The sequence below is a fragment of the Psammomys obesus genome, unplaced genomic scaffold, assembly GCF_907164565.1.
Source record: "Psammomys obesus unplaced genomic scaffold, mPsaObe1.curated_primary_1811, whole genome shotgun sequence".
Taxonomy (NCBI): domain Eukaryota; kingdom Metazoa; phylum Chordata; class Mammalia; order Rodentia; family Muridae; genus Psammomys; species Psammomys obesus.
The window spans coordinates 1,617,835-1,636,618 of NW_026591597.1; the positions used below are offsets into that span (position 1 = coordinate 1,617,835).

General features: G+C 43.3%; 1 protein-coding gene across 6 annotated transcripts in view; it reads right to left on the bottom strand.

The window, feature by feature from the left end:
* Window positions 1–15,422, bottom strand: part of Rnf145 (ring finger protein 145) — a 44,590-nt gene extending 29,168 nt beyond the window's left edge. The window contains exons 1-3 of one of the 6 annotated variants that reach the window (XM_055610695.1): window positions 15,338–15,422; window positions 9,181–9,397; window positions 3,027–3,135 (exon numbers count right to left, since the gene is read on the bottom strand). In XM_055610695.1, coding sequence (XP_055466670.1) covers window positions 3,027–3,135; window positions 9,181–9,364 — 293 coding nt within the window. In that variant the 5' untranslated portion in view covers window positions 9,365–9,397; window positions 15,338–15,422. The other 5 variants (XM_055610694.1, XM_055610693.1, XM_055610696.1 and 2 more) reach the window with 5 other exon arrangements.
* Window positions 15,423–18,784: the final 3,362 nt, after the last annotated feature.

Genomic DNA, 18,784 nt, shown 5'->3' on the forward strand with positions numbered 1-18,784 from the left:
TGAAGGTTTGGTCATGAGTCTTAGTATCTGCTTTGAAACCCTGCTAGGTAGAGTCTTTCAGATGCCTTCTGTGGTAGACTCCTGTCATACGTCCAATGCACATCCCATTTGTCTTTCTAAATGAGGACTGATCATCTTACCCCGTGTCCACTTTCTTGTTTATCTTCTTTAGGTGTGTAGATTTCAGTATGTTTGTCATGCCTTGCAGTGACCTGCAGTTTTAATGTCACTATTTTTAAAGTAAAGATATCAACATTCATATCTTAAAATATAGTATGTTTACATGATAGTATCTGTTAAATGTTACAGGTCACACGTAATTCGAGGGCAGCACATCTTTGCCAACCTTTCACGAGAAAGGAACAGTGAATCGCACTGAAGGAAAACTAGAATATGTCCTATCTTCAAAGTCATTCAACGTCAAAAGCCTAAGACACGCACTGTCTGTTGCTTTAAAGCAGCAGCTTGCTACAGCTGCACACCCATGAGCTGACAAACAATTCTCCTCTGACCATGTCCCTCCCTAAGAGAAGCAAGCTCAAGTCGGGACTGCCCCTCCCTGCCGGTCTCTTGCCCAAGATTCCATCTGCAGATCCCCAAGTGACATGAATGAGAATGGGATATTGCTCTTGCTCACCATAAAACATTCAAAATTCTTTTTAGTGTTTGGTATATTTTAACTTTCTAATGATGGGAACAAACATTAAACATTTAAAAAAATATCCTTTTGCTAAAACTAAATAGTTCCAATTGTCATATCATAACAGGGCTTTTTCTTTGTACCCTGAAGGTGCTCTGTGTCCCCCTTTTTCCTTACATAACAGGATTCTGCCTCATATGGAAACTGGTGGATTGGTAATACTGAAGATAAAAATAGAATTACATGTTTTGGGTCATCACACTGCCATTAGACCACATGAAAATGCTCATGACTTTCACCCAGGATTATGACTGTAAAAAAAAAAAAAAAAAACAGCTTGATAGCTCTACCTTGAATTTTGAAATTTTCTTGATGATCCTCTCTGAAAGGCCAGGATCATAGCTATACCACAGAATGCTCGAAGTATCTTTAAAAGATTAATAGCACTAAAAAACCTTCACAGAACATGACTGTGGCCTATCTTAAAAGAATGTTAATGAACCTTTAATGAGCCTTTACTTTCTACCAGAACTGTACACACACAGTCCCTTAAGATTGTCATCACTATTTCTTTAGGTGTGGAAACTAAGTCTTATCTTTCTGGTGCTTAATAAGCAACTTGCACTTTAAATGTATCTATCCATCCAGCCATCCAACCTTCCATCTAAGAATGAACTAAAAGGCTCCCAGGTGTCTAGGCACTCTTTGCACACTGAAGCGGTAGCTCTAGAGCCCTGGTCTTAAATAGAGAGTGCACTGCATGGACGGGACTTTAATTTATTAAAATTCTTTGTTTAGCATTTTTATCAACGTCTTTCCACCCTGACCATGAACTAACCGAAGCCATCTAGCAGCGCTATGTGAGGTCATGTTGCTCTCTTTGCTACACAAAGTAACTGGAAGCTGTTTCCACTGAATAACCCAAGGACATGATGCAGGAGGACACCAAGTGATCAAGGCAACTGTCTCCACTTGAGGAACGGAGCTTGATTTGAACACTGAGGATTCTAAGGAAGAGGACCTAGTGTTGAAACAGAACCTGAGAAGTAAGTTGGTCAGCTCCTAAAGAGGGTGAAGATGCTGCATCCAACAAGAGTGGCCAGAGACAAGGGACAGCTCAGGTGTCTTATTACACTTACTCTTCTGTAACCAGAGAAGTGCAGGAACAGAAGGGCTCGGAACAGTAGCAGTAACTTCAGGTAACTGTTACTGCCTTAAACTTCCTGCACTTTCACAAAGTTTGTCTACAATGAGTACTGCAGCTTTATAACCAGAAAGATTATAATTTTTAACATCTATAAATCAATTTCAGCCATATAACATGAGACTTCTAGATTCAACTTCAAGCCTATATTAAAATGTACAGGGCCTGTTCTACACCCGAGGCCACCGCCATATCTCCTTAGAATTCAGAGTATACTTCATTTCAGTAAGTACACGTCAATGAAAAATTGTAAAATTTAAGTTTCAAAAGAAATTATACCTCAAAGTATGCACTACTCCATTACATTCATCGCTTTAGTTTCTACCACACTTTAACATTTTATCCCAAAGGCAAGAAATTCGTGTAGCAAGGCAGACTTCAGCTTTAGCATTTTTCAGACACAATTAGTCCCACCACAGAACTGATGGAACCACCCACACTACATTTCTGCAACGTAACACACTGATTCTCATCATTTTACGTTGATGTCTTCAAAAGGAAGACAGGACTAGTTGAGGCCAGAGAGAGATAAGCTGTCTCTCGGTCTGTCTGCAGGAATTCTCTTCTCAGGTAATACAGAAGCTCATCTTTAAATATAACCTGAAGGCCTGTTTTGTGCCCCCCCCCCCCAAAAGCACAATCTCAACACAATTTTAGCCATTAATCTTGAATGATAGTATCTATGGAAAAACAGGTATAAAAAACTCTGCTTTGGAAACCTACTGTGATGGTTATCTTGGCTATCCACTGCTGGGAGGGATTTTCTTAATCAGATTATTTGAAGTGGAAAGAGCCACCTAAAAATGGGCCATACCGCCTGCCAGTTCAGATGCAAGGAAATGAAAGAAGGAAGTGTCTTTTCCCCTGTTTTCCCTCATGCTTGCTGGTAACTCTATCTATCCTGCTGCAGCAGCATCCCCCACAGATATTAGAGACAACTTTCTTGGGCTTTCAATGTACACTGAAGACCAGAAGTTGGCCTATCTCCACTGCACCCTGTAAGCCAATCTAACAAATTCCCCTTTAACACAAATATTTAATCTATCTGTTGTTTTTCTTTAGTGGGTCTCAATTGACCTACCTAAGCCTTAGCTTTGTAACAGTATTCACTAAAAATAAATAAATAAAAACCAACAACTTTGATCTCAATCACATGTCCCAAAGCTGGGGTTGCAGCCTTACCTGGATATCTGATGTCCAGCATAGAGGAGCAGGGCAGTCAAAAAATATAAATAAAGCTGAACCAGATGCTGCCTGGGCAAAGTGAGCAGCACAACACTTAAGACATAACCTGCAGCAGGAACATGAAACAGAAATGATTGCAGTTTTGCCTCGTAATTAGTAATATTAGAAACAAGATGAAATAAATTATTTCCAAGTAGCTATCAACAAATAAAGGTTACCTTTTTAATTTCAGTAACAAGGTTCATTCAGCTCAGAAATATCACTACAGATTTTTAAAACTGGAAATAGGATTTGTCACTTTCTACGCCATCTTTCTACTTTATAATTAGGTGTGGCACACAAACGCACAAAGTGACTCCTCTCCCACCTTTCCTCGATGCCACCTTCCCTGTTTACACTGGTTCTCTCATCCTCTCTCTGGACTCCCAGAAGCTGCCCCTTCAGACTTTTCCATATCCAGAAGTGAACCCCTGCAACTCCCCGACATCTTCCCAATCACCACCTGACACAGGTTCTTGGCATAGTCAAATGTTCCTCCCCACCCCAGAAGGGAAAACCCAAAATGTTTCAGCAATTTCCTCTTGGAGATTAACTTTTTCACTCCATCATATCAAACCATTTGTTGCCAATACTTTTATTTTCTAATCATCTAATTAACCCTTCATCTGCTACAAAACCATTTTCACCTTTCTACTCTCAACCACATCCTGCTGAACCCAGGGAATGCTGTTATGCTTTAATCAGAGACACTGGGTTCCTCTTGACCTCTCATTTCTTCTTTCACTTTCCTCAGTAAATACTGGAGTAAATACAGTTGTGGTCTCTACACAACTGCTCTTCTCTCTTTCGTGCTATAAAGGATCATGTACAAAGCAGTCATTCTTGTTCTGAATATTGATACCCATTTTGAGATACAATACCCACAAATAATTTTCAAAGTCTTCTTGTTATGAAAAACCAAAAATTAAAACAAAACAAAAACTGCTTCTTGTTCCAAATGGACATACATCAGAAAAAGCTTGAGATAGAGCCCATTTATGTGGTCACAGAGCCAACAGGCATCAACAGCTCTTCACCTGGTCCTCTTCCACTCTGGAAACTCCTCACTCAGGTCACAGTTTGGTTTTAAAGCAAACATGCATCACAATTCACTCTGTGCTATTAACCAAACAACCCCAAATGAGGTTGATAATGAAGAAGCTAAGCCAATAGTCATTTATAACTACGTAAGCTGGCAGCATTTAAAGGCGATGACCTGCTTTAAACATAACTGATGGGGGTTGAAAAGATGGCTCAGCCTTTAAGAGCACTTACTCTTGCAGAGGACCTATGTTTGATGCCCAGCACACAAACTGTGTGTACCTTCAATCTTTTCTCTGGCCTCCATAGGCACCAGGTATGAACGGGCCCCACAGATACATATGAAGACCAAACACTCATATATAAAAAATAGAAATGAAACCATAACACTCAAAACCACATTACTGATGAGCCTACTGATTTGTTATTAGAGATGGTAAAACTAGGAAAAAACTGGGGGAAGAAGAACGGAAGCAAAAAAAAAAAAAAAGGAGAAAGGAGAAGTCGTCATAAGGACTAGGTTAGACAAAGACCTGGGCCAGCTGGTACTTGTCAGTTTTTATTGTCAACACAGCAGCATGGGTATGGAGTTGGCAGTCAGCTATGAGATACATATTTAAACAGATCTAAGTGTTTCTCTGTGTGAGCAGTTGAAAACACAGAAGTGGAAGTGGTTGTGAACTTTCTAGCTTGGGTAATCAAGAGGTTCTGCCATAAACATGAGAGGAAGAGGAAGTGTGGCATGAGGTCAAGGTGTAAGTGCAGTGTCTGGTGGCAAAGTAATTGCCAGGCTGTTCAAGCGAAGACATCCAGAAGGTGGTTAGAGGTGAGTTCCCTGCAGGTCAAGTACCAGCTAGAATACAGAGATAACAGACAACCCGTGTGGCCAGAAAGGAACTCGTTATCTCTGTAACAGAGATATGGCCTTCATAATGAAGAAGCAACCAGGTGGAGTGTGAACAGAGCATCATGAGTCACCAAGGAAGAACAGCAACTCCACACAAAGGTGGTCCAAAGGCAGTGGAAAATAGAAACAGATTTTCAGTCACAACCAGGAGATCACCCAAACAACCCAAGGTGAAAATGGAACACAAATTCTGAGCAACATCAACACCTATGGAGCCTGAATCTGAACAGGGTACTGCAGGCCTTATAAAGCTGAGCAAAGAGGGCTGAGGGGTCAAGGCCAACCTAAGCTTCATACCAAGTAGTAGATACCAATCCAAGACCCTACCTGTCTCAAAGAAAGATTGAAGAGAGGGAAGGAGGGGAGGAGGAAGGAAGGAAGGAAGGAAGGAAGGAAGGAAGGAAGGAAGGAAGGAAGGAAGGAGTCATAAGGAATAAAGAAGTAAGTTAGACAAGGAACTGTGGCTAGGGGAGGGAGGTACTTATTAGTTTTTATGGTCAGCCTGAAATAACCTCGTCATCTGGGAAGATGGAACCTCAACTGAGGAACTGCCTGGATCTGGTTAGAATCCGGTCGTACCTGAGAGACAATCCTTACTGAGGGCTGATGTGGGAGGCACGGCCCGCTATGAGTGACACTGTCCCTGGGCAGGTGAGCCTGGACGGTATGAGAAAGTTAGCTACGCATGAGCCAATGATCGAGGAGCGAGCAGGCAGTGTCTGTCCTCCATGGTTTGGACTTCAGTTCCACCTTGGGTTCCAGCCTCAACAATGGACCAGAAAGCTGAAACAAACCCTTTCTTCTCCCAAGTTACTTTTGGTCAGTGTTTTAGTGAGAGAAAGTGAACTAGGGCAAAGTGAGTCAGAGAACCTGAGTTCTCAAATCCCGAGGCCCAAGGCAAGACAAAAGGCATGGTGGTGTGTGCTTCCCATGGCAGTATTGGGGAGGCAGAAACAGGTAGACCCCTGAGGGTCCGTGGCCACCCACACACCTATCCTATTAGCCAGTCTGAGGTCATTGAGAGACACTTTTTCTAAACCCCACCCTCCAAAAATCTTGAGTATACATACTCTACCTATGGTTTCACAGAAAAGAACCTCCTTATGCTATCATTTCACACTAACAATACAACTGCAGTAAAATTTCAACAGGGTTTTTGTTTGAAGAATGAAACTAGGTAATTAAACTCTCTTAGAAAGCCAATGAAAGCTCTATAATTTCGAATCTTGATGAGAACAGGAATGATGGTTATTTCAAATTGTGTTCTGCTTTTTGGAAAAAACAACTGACTTTATAAAATAAAATTTTAAAAGGCTTCCTCTCCTAAGAAAGGGAGGAAGAAAGGGAGGAAGGAAGGGAGGCAAGAAAAAGAAAACTAATCATAAAAGGACTAAGAAGGAAGAAACTTACCAACTTGGGCAGTAAAATATAATCTAAACCCTCTGTAAATGACAGATAGTAACTAACTGGACAGAAGACAAAAGATCAAGAGAACATTTGGAACAGATCAGAGCGTGCACAGAATTTAGCACAGAATCACTGAGGAAGAGATGAGCCAAATTAATACACACACATTAGAACTGTCCAACAACACACCATGACCTGCCTATGCAGGTAAGTTCCAAACAAAGCAAAAAGTTCAACCTGATAATGAAACCACAAAATTAATATGGCAAAATACAACACAACGATCCCTCTCTGCCCCAGTTTTTCTGAGACTGGGTCTCATTCAGTCGCTTGGGCTGGCATCAAACTTGGCCCTCCAAGAGCTGGGATTTCTAGGCATATAGCATCACAGCCACCTCCAAACTCAAATTCACAGAAGGACATTTAAGTAGACTCTTACAATTTGGCAGACTAGAATGTGCTGACATTAAAAAACAAAAACAAAAACAAAGGACACGGTGGCACACACCTATAATCCCAGTACTCAGAGGCAGAGACAGGTGAATTGCTTTGAGTTCGAGGCCAGCCTGCTCTACAAAGTAAGTCCAGGACAGCCAAGACTACACAGAGAAACCCTGTCTTGAAAAACCAAAACAAACAAACAAAATAAAAATTTAAAAACAAAACAAAATAAAACACAAAGACAGTGCAAAACTTTATGTTCCTAGGTGTGCTAGACAGCTCCAAGGAGATCATTTGGGAGGTTGAGGAAAGGGAAGGCAGTTCTGAGTTTCTCTGGGGACAGACTGGGCTGCAGACTAAAACCCAGTCTCCACAAAAAAACCTCTTGAGCACCTGAATGCAGTAGTAATGTTTCCATACAAACGAGTAAGAGCTGAGGCTTCTGAACCAGGCCCACTATGCTGACAGCTATCACAGGGAAAAGGAGACATGTTTTCATACTGACTTACACCCACTGACAACACCTAGCTCTACACAGGAAATAATAGCTATTCTGAGGCCCTCAGAGGACTGCGTGAAGAGCCACGGGAGGGAAACACTTTAACATACACTCTTAATGTTCTGATTTCTAAATGCAAATGCAGTACTTTGGCTCTTGGGAATTTTTACACTGTATCTAGGAGTAAATTCTGTAAACTGAAACACTAGATTACATAATACTCTGACAGACACCACAACCAATCAATCACTGTGCTCACCCTACCATGAACCTACCTAATCACTGTATTTAAGGAGGCTCTACTGAGTTCCGGAAATTATAAGCTAGAGTCAATTTCAATTGTATCAGAACCTATTCACTTTTTAAAATTAATGCTTTTACTTATTAGGCAGTTGTTTTATAATAACTATTCCAAATTTTCTAGAAATAATATGATAAAAGCATTTTGTAAAACCATAGTATGAAATACTTCTCAGATTAAGCTAAAAAAAAAATCTAAGCCTAGTCATTATTCAACAACTGACTGGAACCACTTTCCGTAAACTTGTTCACATGGCCAGTATAAGGCTGAGCATTCCAGTGTATGCAACATAAAGCAAGCTCCTCATGACACACATGTCCTCATGGTTGTGTCACCTGGGAGAGATGAGTTCATGGATCCCATGTGCTCTGCGCTGGTGCCGAACTTTCTACCTCCCCTTGCCTCTTCCCATGACTGACCTGGCATGCTCTTACAGGCCTCTAAAGGCTACGTGTTGGGGCTCAGAGACCCTTCTAAAGATAAAACAAAAAGCTCACAGAGACAGGACAACTGTCCACAATTTTATGAAGGATATACTTTGTTGCTTTACAAATCTAATAACAAAATTGTAGTAACAATAATACACCAGTATAATACACCATTTTGTCTGTGTTTGGAGCCAGACACTAGAGATGGTAACTAAAAACACGCCATTTGTTGCTAAAAGTTAACTGGAATCAACTTTGTTTCATGCCTGAATAGCTTGACTTTCCTTAACTACAAAGCATACCAAGTCTAATTCTAGGATTATCTTTTCCCAAGAAAGAAAATATTACAATATAAAATTTCATTTAGTTGACATGAATATTATAATTGCAAGTGATATCAATGCTTTATTTTGACTCAAATATAGTAAGAAAGGCTAAAGAAATGGCTTAGCCCTTAAGAACTCTGTTTCCTCTTCCTAAAAACCCAGGTTTGGTTCTCAGCACCTATATGGCTGCTTAAAACCACCTGTAATTCCAGTTCCAGGGGATCCAACACCCTCTTCTGGCCTCTGTAGGCACTACATGAATGTGTCATATATACATGCAGGCAAACCCTCATACACATATAAAATGAGATACATATTTTTAAAATAATATTGCATTTAAAAAAAGCTTATTTTGGCAATTACTTCTTAACCCCAAATTAGAAGAGGCCAAATTCCAAAGAAAATATCTCATTATTTACATGTGCCCTACAACCTTATTGTAGTAAAATAAATCCTGTTTCCCTATGGTTCTAGTAATTCTTATATAATAGTAAAACAGAACTATAAACAAAACTCAAAACTATCAGTACTGTCAAATCCATGTACTGTGGGCTCATTTCATCCAAAAAAATGGGTGTAATGGTAATTAATGAAAAAAACTGCTATGAATATGAAAGAGAACATGGAGAAGAATATGGGAGGGTTTGGAAAGAGTGACGGAGAAGGGGGAAATTAATGTAATTATAATCTAAAATATAATTTTAAAAACATAAATGGAAACAAACTCCTTATAAATCCAGAAAAACACATGCAGACACTTACCAACATAATGCATATTAAGAGCCAAATACTTGTACTGGAAAAGAGGGTTGTTGTTGAGGCTACTTCTTTGGATCTGCTGGAAAAAGGAGCTGACGTCCCATCTATACAGGACATCCAGCAGCATGATGCTTGGCACCCTCAAGGCCACGTTCAACACTGCCTCCAGTTTCTCCTTTGCAGCCATGTTTTTGTTTTTGATTGTTTTCTTGGAGCAGACCTAAAAGTCAGAAGACACGAGATGTAAAAAGAAGTCAACTTGGACCACCTTTTGAGAGCCTCCCAAGAATCTAATGGGTTGTCCCGGAAGCATCCCTACTGTGTTTAAACACTTACATTACATCATCAAAATGCTCTTTTAGATCTGCCCCAACATGATTCAGATTAAACATTCACACTTCAAAACTTCAAGAAGCCATTAGTTCCCAATCTCCTAACTTAGCAACAAAAACAGCCCACGAGAATGCTCTAATTTGAAGAAAATACCCTCCCTATGTAATTAGAGATTGGTTTACCCAAGAGGGAAAGCTTTAAATATTTACTAAATGAAAAAGCCTGAGTACTAACGGAAGCATGACAGGCTCAGTTCTTTGCATCTTATATCTGCCCTCATTCTTAATTGCTCATGATCAAACTTGAAGTACTAAATACCCCTTTTGTTCCTTTTCACAGTGCTGGAGAGCAAACCTGTGACATGTACCTGAAAGGAATCCTGTAGAGTAACACTCCCAACTGCATGCTGAACATACAACACAAAGAATTTCCAATGAAGACACAAAGAAACCTAACTTGCAATGTTGTTTCTTTTTTCAACACTTAGTTTAGGATTCCCATAGTCTCTCTTCAGAGGAGGAAAATGAGGCCTTCAAGTGCTTCCCTTGCATGAGAGCTGATTTGCCAGGCCATGGGAAATGCCAAGCAGAAGGTCTTGACTTAGACAATAAGAATGAAAAACATGGAGGGGGGGGGGGAGGAAAGGAAAGGAAGAAACTGGAAAGAAGTTATCAGGACCTTAAAGGGACAATTTGATGAAACAGCTACAAATGAATCCAAGGAAAATACACAGGGAAAACCCAAGTGGACAAAGGACACCTTCAAGAGCAAGGAGAATTCTGGACTCTTGGCTCTGACAATATCCTTTTAAGAATTCTGCTGAGAAAGCTAAACACATTTGTAGCTTTGGCAGTAATTTCAGACATTTATTTGTGAAGGAAATTATAGTGACAGATTGCTGTGTTAGTCTCACTCTGGAACTGTGGAACTCCCTAGCTCTGACACTTTCAACTCAAAGGAACCAGGCTGAACACAGTATTCAGAGGATATTAATGACCCTCTGTCAATCATTCCCATAATGGGAATTTTGTTATGTATGTAGACAGCCAGTAATATGTTAGTTATTGTTGTTTTATAAAAGCTGTAATTATGATGACCTGAAACGAGTAAGAGCTTTTGATCATTTTCCAATACACGAAAATATACCAGGGGCCTCAAACAGAGCAACCTTGTCCTATCACAAAAGGTGCCATCTCTATAACAGCCATGACTGCAAACCACACTGTTGAGAAACCTCGACTTACAAGGGAATTCTTGCTACTACAGTCAACACAGGCCCTGTGTCAGCACAGTCAATAATCTCGGCCTGAAAACACAGAAACGTTTGTTCTGAATATGTACAGACCTGAATACGTACAGACCTTTTCCCGTCATTGATTCCTAAGTAATACAGACTAAAGACTACCTACCTATATATTATACTAGGTATTGTAAACGAGTTTGAACAAAAGATGTGTGCAGTTGAGATGGCTCAGCTGGTAAAGGGGGCTTGCTTGTGCCAAGCCTGAAAACCTAAATCCGATGCCTGAAAACTACACAGTGGAAGGAAAGAACCAACTCCCACACAATCGGTCCTGGGACCCACCCCCCAGGCCTCTACCTGAATGACAATGAATACAATTCAATAAAAGCATACAGGATGCATACAGATGCTCATACGCTATATGCCATTTATGAATGGGATCTGAGCAAAAAACTTGCAAAAGCAAGTTTTAGGTATCTAAGGGATGTCTTAAAACCTACAGAGAAACAGAAGCACTATGCAACAGCATGCAGCCTTAATACTGTACTGGAAAACTGACTATTTCTGCAAATTCTAGAATCCAATATAAGTCACTACTGTTACTTGTCTAACAAACAGAGGCAGGCATTGCTGAGTTAATATTCCTGGTCAGTAGTCATCTAATCTATAGCCTTCCTCTGTGTTTAACGTTACTTTTTAAACGATTGCATTTCCGTTTATTGTAGCACTATAAGAGAAAAAATAGCACATACTCTTGCTGTGGAAATCCAGATCTGAACATGGGTGGGGGGAAAAAATGCTGCCTAATCCTTACAGGGATCATCCATATTACAAAAGAAATCCATTAGCCAAAAGGTACATGTTCTCTGGAAATTCCCACCTACAGCTCCTGTCTCATAAACATAACACAAAAAAAGAAAAGAAGAAAAGAAATGAAACAAAATGAAACCTTGGGTCCCTAAAGTTGTCTGAGCAGAAGAATATCCAAAAAACAAAACTTAGCTAACTCAAGAGCCAAATGTCTAAAAAGATTGGCATCGATGAAGTCAGCCCACTTAAGAACAAATCTATTACTTATTTAACGTCCCGTTGATTTCTGGACCTGCTGTTAAGTCGTTAGTAAGATGCCCTATACGAGTACATGGGGGAAAACATAAAACAGCAAAGACCAACCCTGTGTGTCTCAGAATTTGAAGAAGTGGAAAACATCACAAATCAAAGTACATGCATTAAACATCTAGACAAAATTCAGAGATTTGCCACCCTTGTTGAAGCTAGAGATTTCTTAACGCCTTCCAAACTGCTATGTTGTTAAGAACATGAAGCAAAAATACAGCCTTCTGGGCAACAAGATGACTCTGTGCTTCAGATGCTTGTGGACAAGCCTGAGGACCTGGGTTCGACCCCAGAGACCCACATGGCTGAAGGTAAGAACTCACTCCCAAGTTGTCCTCTGACCTCCACACCAGAGATACTGCCCACATGCCCACAAAGAGACACTAAATAATAATGGAAGTTATATATCCCAATGACTAGTTCAAAATCAATATATTTTCCTGGGTTAGGACAGGCTAGTGAGCATTTATGAAAGTGGAGCTCACAATTCTCTCAAAACCACAAATCACAGGCACGGGAACAACAAAAACGAAAGGTATGACAGACACAAATGCCGTAAGATCCTAAACTTTCCAGCGTAGTCTATCCTGTTTGCCATGCAAACGCAAACCCACTTCACACAGCACAGCGGCTTAGAAATGAAGTTTTCTTCCCAGAAAGGTTCAATAAATGCTCGCCAAAACCAAAACCTAAAGGCAGTTTCAAAAAATGCCTTTCCAAGACATGGAAAACAGCGATGACTTGTATAAAGTGCAGTTTATACTCGGATTTGTAGATCAGGAAACAAGGATCCTAATTCTGCATTTTCCTGAAACTACTGAATTTTAGTTTTGAATAGTGAGTATTCAAAAATAGTATTTGAGGATAAAGTATCCTCAACTGGGCTGGGCTCTGCTGGAAAAACTACCTTGAAAGAAAAGAAAGAAGAAAGAAAAGAAAGAAAGAAAGAAAGAAAGAAAGAAAGAAAGAAAGAAAGAAAGAAAGAAAGAAAAGAAAAGAAAATGTGGTAAAATAAAGGAATCCCACAACTCCTTAATTCCCTTTCCCTTTTTTAAAAGGACAAAGCAGAAGTAAGAATATCTCATGACTCAATGTAAAATTAGCCGTTGACTTAAATTGATGATATGGATACTTTAGTCACACCTCCTCTTTCCTCATCTGACAGAGGGTAAACAAAACGATCACCATTAACCTTCTCTCTTTGCCCCGAGCAATCAAAACAAAACCTAAATCAACTAAAATTGAAGGTAAGCAGATGGGGGACAGGGAGGCTTGTCTATCTATTGGGATGCTAAGACCTTAAAATAAAAAAAAAGTGAGAGGGGGGAAGCTGGACCCTAAAATCCTACGTGAACTCCGCCCAGAAAGGAGAAACCAGGAAAGAGAAAGAACTTCCTTACATAAGCGTTGGCACACGTTTTAAATATAGCTAGTCCTCCCCACTCCCACTGTGTTGCTAGCTAACTTTGTATGTACTTCGTTTCCACAGAAACTACTAGCAATCCTGTGATTCCTCATCATCTCCGAAACCACATCCATCCATCAAAGAATCCACACTCAAGTGCAAGAGCCACCATCCAACCTAAGGGACTGGCAGAGCGAAGGAAAACAATGCTACCTCTGCCATTGGGCGCTCAGCCTGGGTCACGACTGCAGCAGCGACAGCTCATCCTTTTGGGCCTGGTTCAAGATTCACAAAACTGCCCACTCGGTATTTTATAAAATAAAGATACACACAGTCCTCCCCACCCCCTTTCCTTTCAGACTAGTTTCCTGTTTACTGCAGACAGAGATGCAAAGCCATCCATTAATCTTTGATGCCTTCCTACTGCAAAGGCCCCTTCCCCCGCCCCAGCTCGCTCTCTCCCCGTACCTCCCCGCCCCACGCCTGCTTTTCTCAGATACATTTGAACTGTAGTAACCCCAAGTCAGCTCGCGGCAAGCAGGCGGCGCAGCACAGCGCCGTGCGGACGCAGCAGCCCCAAGGCTAGGGGATTACGTGGGGCACAAACTCTGCCAGGAAGAGGCCCCGGCACTCTCCCGTCTCGCCAAGGGTGCTCGCTCTACCGCGCCACACACCGAAAGGCGTGTTACGAAGAGTCGTGCCAAGTTCTTAAATCCCAGATAAAATGCAGCTTCATTCCACAAGGGTCCTAGGATGAGAAAGCAGAGCTGGAGAGGGCCAACCCAGGGATGGCAAGCGGGAAAAAGAACCAGGGCACAGCAAGAGATGAGCAGCTCCTGACTGTGAAGGGTAACACTGCACGCTGAGCCAGGTGTCCCCCTACTCGATGGGCTTGGCAGGTTTGTCAGAACCCCGCAACCAACCCCATAACCTTGCACCTCCTGCACATGGTTAGGCTGAGTTTAGGGGCTGCGAGGTGGGGAGACGCCAGGAAAGAGGGGAAGAAGCTTGGAGGCAAAGAGTGGACAAAAATGCAAGAGGTAAAGTTGGAAACGCAAACCTGAGCAAAGGAGCCCGGACCGGGCAGCTCTGCAAGAGAGACTGGGAAAGGCCTTGCAACTGGGGTACTGGAAAGCAGAGAGGGGTGAGCCCGAGTGAGGGCATCTCAGGAATGTGAGGGTTCTCTCCCTCTCCAGGCGCGGGAGAGAGAAGGGATGAAGGGTGGGGAGGAGACAGCCGAGGCGCCGGGAGCGAGTACGAAGCTCAGCGAAGAGGTCGCAGGAGACCGATCGCTCCCCAGGAGGTGGGCGGGAGGACGCGGTGAGAAGGGGACCAGGCCCTGGCCAAGATCCGGAGGAGGAGGGGGCGCGGTGGGGGAGGAGCGAGGGTGGGGGAGGGGGAGCGCAGCGGGCAGCAGGCCCGCGGGATGCTGCGGGATGCTCCGGGCTGACCGCAATCACCTGGGGCCGCAGCGTCCCGGCCTGCGGGGCGGCACTGGGGATGGCGGTGTCCGCTGCTGCCCGGCTCCGACTCCCGCCCCTCCGGTGAGATCTTCGGCTACGACGGTGGGGGGCACGGTATGCGCGGCTCACAGCGGCGGCTCTCCCGCGTCCGGCCTCGGCTGCGGAGTCTCGGGAGGCGGAGGCAGCGGCAGCGGCCCGAGCCGCGAGGTCACCATCGTCCGCGGCCACAAAGGCGCTCCCAGGCCGAGCGCCGGCACCAGCGCCCGGCGGCCGCCATGGCCTGGTCCCCGCGCTCCGGCTCCGCCCCCCGCGCTCTGCGGCGCCCGCCGGCTCGCGCACTCTGCGCCTGCGCACCAGCTCGCCATCGCCCGGCCCCCGTGCACCCACGCTCACTCACAATCGCTCGCGGCGGGTTCTTCCCGCACCGCCTCCGGGGAGTGGGTCCGAGACGCCGGCTTCTCTCTGGTGCTGGCCCGGGAGGCTATGCTGAGGCAGGGTGAGGTGACACCCGGACCTGCACTGTGACCCCAGCCATTCTGACACGTGTTCCCGCTCACTCCGCAGAGACCACGAGCCGCACGCGCCCACACCCACACTCACCTGCTGGGACCACGTGGGACAATGTGAAAGGCAGGTCTCTGCCGCCTGCAAACCCTAGTGCAATTTTTAACTCCTTGACTGGACTACGGCTGTCTCCAGGGCATCAGGGACTACGCACTTAGTAAAAGGTTGGATGCTGGATGAGTGAATTGTTCCCGAGGACTGTATTCCGACTCCTCGGTTTGATGCAAATAATTAACCACCACACGAAAATAAATGGTGCTAGTGGGTTTGTCGTTTCTTTAGGTTCAAGGTTTAAAACACTTTAGTATGCACACACCCTCTCCCTATCCAGGAAACCCTTTTGTTCTGCTCTAGTCTCGTAAAGTCAAAGCTTTTAGAGCAGGAACTGTAACCATAGTATAAGGCCCCGGGCTTGCTGTGGGTATTATTCACCTGAGGACTTCAGCTGGTCTTTGCAGGGATCTGTTACTCCGTGGGTCTGTATTACCCTGCCTCGCCATTACCTTCTGCAATTTGCTCTGTTGTTCCTTGCTTTTGATTTAGTCCCTGGAGAATCAGTTGCCACTAGAAACTAGTGTGGCCTTTCATTAAACAGTGCCTAGGTAACAGAAGATGAACACCCAAGTAATTTGTAAGGCGTTGTAACCATTCTGGCTCATTCTGAAATTGCCAAGAGTCTCCTCCACCTTCTAAGCTGAACAAGGCGAAAAGAGTATTCTTCATGTTTGTGTGTCTCTGTCCACTGCTGAACACACACACACACACGCACACGATTCTGAACCTCTGGGTCTCCTTTGCTGTAAAATTGTAAACAGCCTCTACATTTAAACAATGCCTTCAGAGCTGGTGCGGTGGTTCAGCTGTTAAGAACTATCTGTTCTTCCAGGGAACCCCTGGGCTACAATTCCCAACATCCAGGTGGCAGCCCTGATTGTTCAAACTCCAGCCCCAGGGGACCTGATGCCCTCTTCTGGTCTCCGTGGGCACTACAGACACGTGTGCAGACAAAACGTCCATACATGTAAAATAAATAATAATGTAAACAATGCCCTCATGGAGATTTCAGTAATATCAGCGTGACATCTTGTTCCTTACATTGTGTCTTAGCTTCTTTTCCTATGGCTAGGATAAAACCCGCCCAGAATTTGTGGGAGGATGGACTTGTTTCAGCGCACTGTTTAATGTACAGCCCATCAGGGGGTGACTTGAGGCAGCAGTTGCTTGAAACAGCTGGTCACTTAAGTCAAGAAGCAGAGAGGGATGTGGCTCCATGCATGCTGTTGCTCGGTGCCTCACTGGCCTCACTCGTGTGCAATCCAGGATGCCCTTCCTACCCACTGAATGGAATCACAATAATCAAGATAATGCCCACCACAGACGTGCTCTAACGTGACTCTAATTTTGTCAGAGTTGGTGATTAGTAGTGGCTGTCACATGCTGTTTTCATAGCAGGGTTTAAACATTCCTGGGAACCCTGTTCATGACTCTTCCTAGCCACTTCTGTTCAGATTCTTTAGGCCACTTAGGACTAAGCATTGCATACCTGTCCCATCACAGAGGGGTGGTCTCCTGAGTCTCTGTCTATAGCCTACTGAGTAAGAACCGGAAAAAGCTAATGTTTGCAATAGGAAGCTGCTTAAGCTGGCAGCGGTTTCCCGTGGCTTTTATTCTTGATGTTTCACTACTGGCTGAGTCAAGAAAACGTGTAGCCAAAACTACATAACAAAGAATTCAAAATGCTAAACTTGAATCGGTTGCCTTGATTCTTGGAAAAAGTGCAGAAACTTGACAATACTGTTTCATTAGACTTGTGCTTTTCCTAAGTGCAAGGGAGGGCAGCCTCAGCCCAGGCCTTTCTTTGACTTTTGAAAGGAGAAAGAAAATGACTTCAAAGGACTTCACCATAAGAATACTGGACAAGTAAAAGCAAGAACAAGTCACGTGTCCTTTACCTTGGAGTTTTACAGGTGCTGCTTGTAAATGCTGAAGTTCAAAGCAATAAGTGAAGAAAATTACTCTGGTAATGAAAGGGTTACTGCAGGAACCTTGCTGCTAATCCAGTTTGAGGAAGGATCCAGAAGCTGTTAAGTGTATCTAAGGAGAAAAAAAAAGAACCCAGTGGTATTGGAGAGAGGGTCATTCAAATAAAAGTGAAGGGTCACAATGTAAATACTTCCTGGAAAGAGACACTCAGCCACCCAAAGCAGGGAAAAACCAGGAACTGCATTTACTGGAACAGACTTAAGGAAATGCCCAAATGCCACAAGTTGGTCATAAAAGGAACCAGCCTGGGAGCTAAAAGGAAAGAAGTGATGGATTATGACTGGGGAATACCAGAGCAGAAGACTTCTAAAGATGTGTTCCTTTCTTTATAAATGCATCCAGTTGCCAGGAGAGAGTCAGTGTGATGTCCTGAACCATGCATATTTGTTGCAGTTCTAGCCATTCTAAAAGACTAGCCCAAATTCCTTACAGAGCCAGCTACTGCTAATAACCAGGCAGAGATAGGCTTCTGTGGTAGATGTGCATGTAGCTAATGGACAGTTAGGCACTGCCTTCTCATTCCAGAGTTCAGATCTCATAGCACAATTTTCACATGATTAAACCAACCTCCAAAGAACTTTGGTAGCCAAAGTTGAGAATTTAAGGGGAAGGAGAATTTCCACGTGTTGTTGTTATTATTATGGTATCTTTTTCTGACTATTTAGAAATCCTTTCTAACCTTGGTGTGAACCTAACCAAGCAAGTCAAAGACTTGTATGAAAAGAAATCCTTTCTATCCAGTTAAAATTATTGGACATTCAACACTGAGAATTTAAGGGAGCTAGGGAGCTAGTTCAGTGGGTAAGAGGTTTGTTCTGCAAGCATGAGGCTCTGAATTTGAATTCTCCAGCACCTGTATAAAGAGCCAGCCATAGCTGAACATGAATGCTTGTACCCTAAAACTGAGTGGAAGACAAAAGTGAATCCCAAGAGCTTGCTGATCACCCCGCCTAGACAGGCTAGCTTCTGATCAAATGAGACACTCCCAACAATACAACAGAGAGGTAGAAGAGAACTGAAAACCTCCTTTGTTTCCTCATGCTCGCTTCCAAATATGCACAGGCAAGCACACTCACATGTATGCAACACACATATACCACATACAACACACACACTCAATAACCAAGTGCCTAAGAGTCTACAAGAATCCCACTCCACCTAACACTCCTCATGGTTTCATCCTGAAAGTTAGTTCTGTGAAGAAAATGATACTGGCATTAGGCAACATAGTCCATTAAGGGGAGTGTGGTGACTTGAATGAGAACACCTCCAACATCCCCATAGGCTCATAGATTTGAATCCTTGGTCACCAGGGAGTTACACTATGTGAAATGGTTAACAGGTATGGCCTGCTGTGTCACTGAGGGTGTGCTTTGAGGTTTCAAAAACCCATGCTAGGTCCAGTATTTCCTCTCTGCCTGAGGATCAGGGTGTAGAACT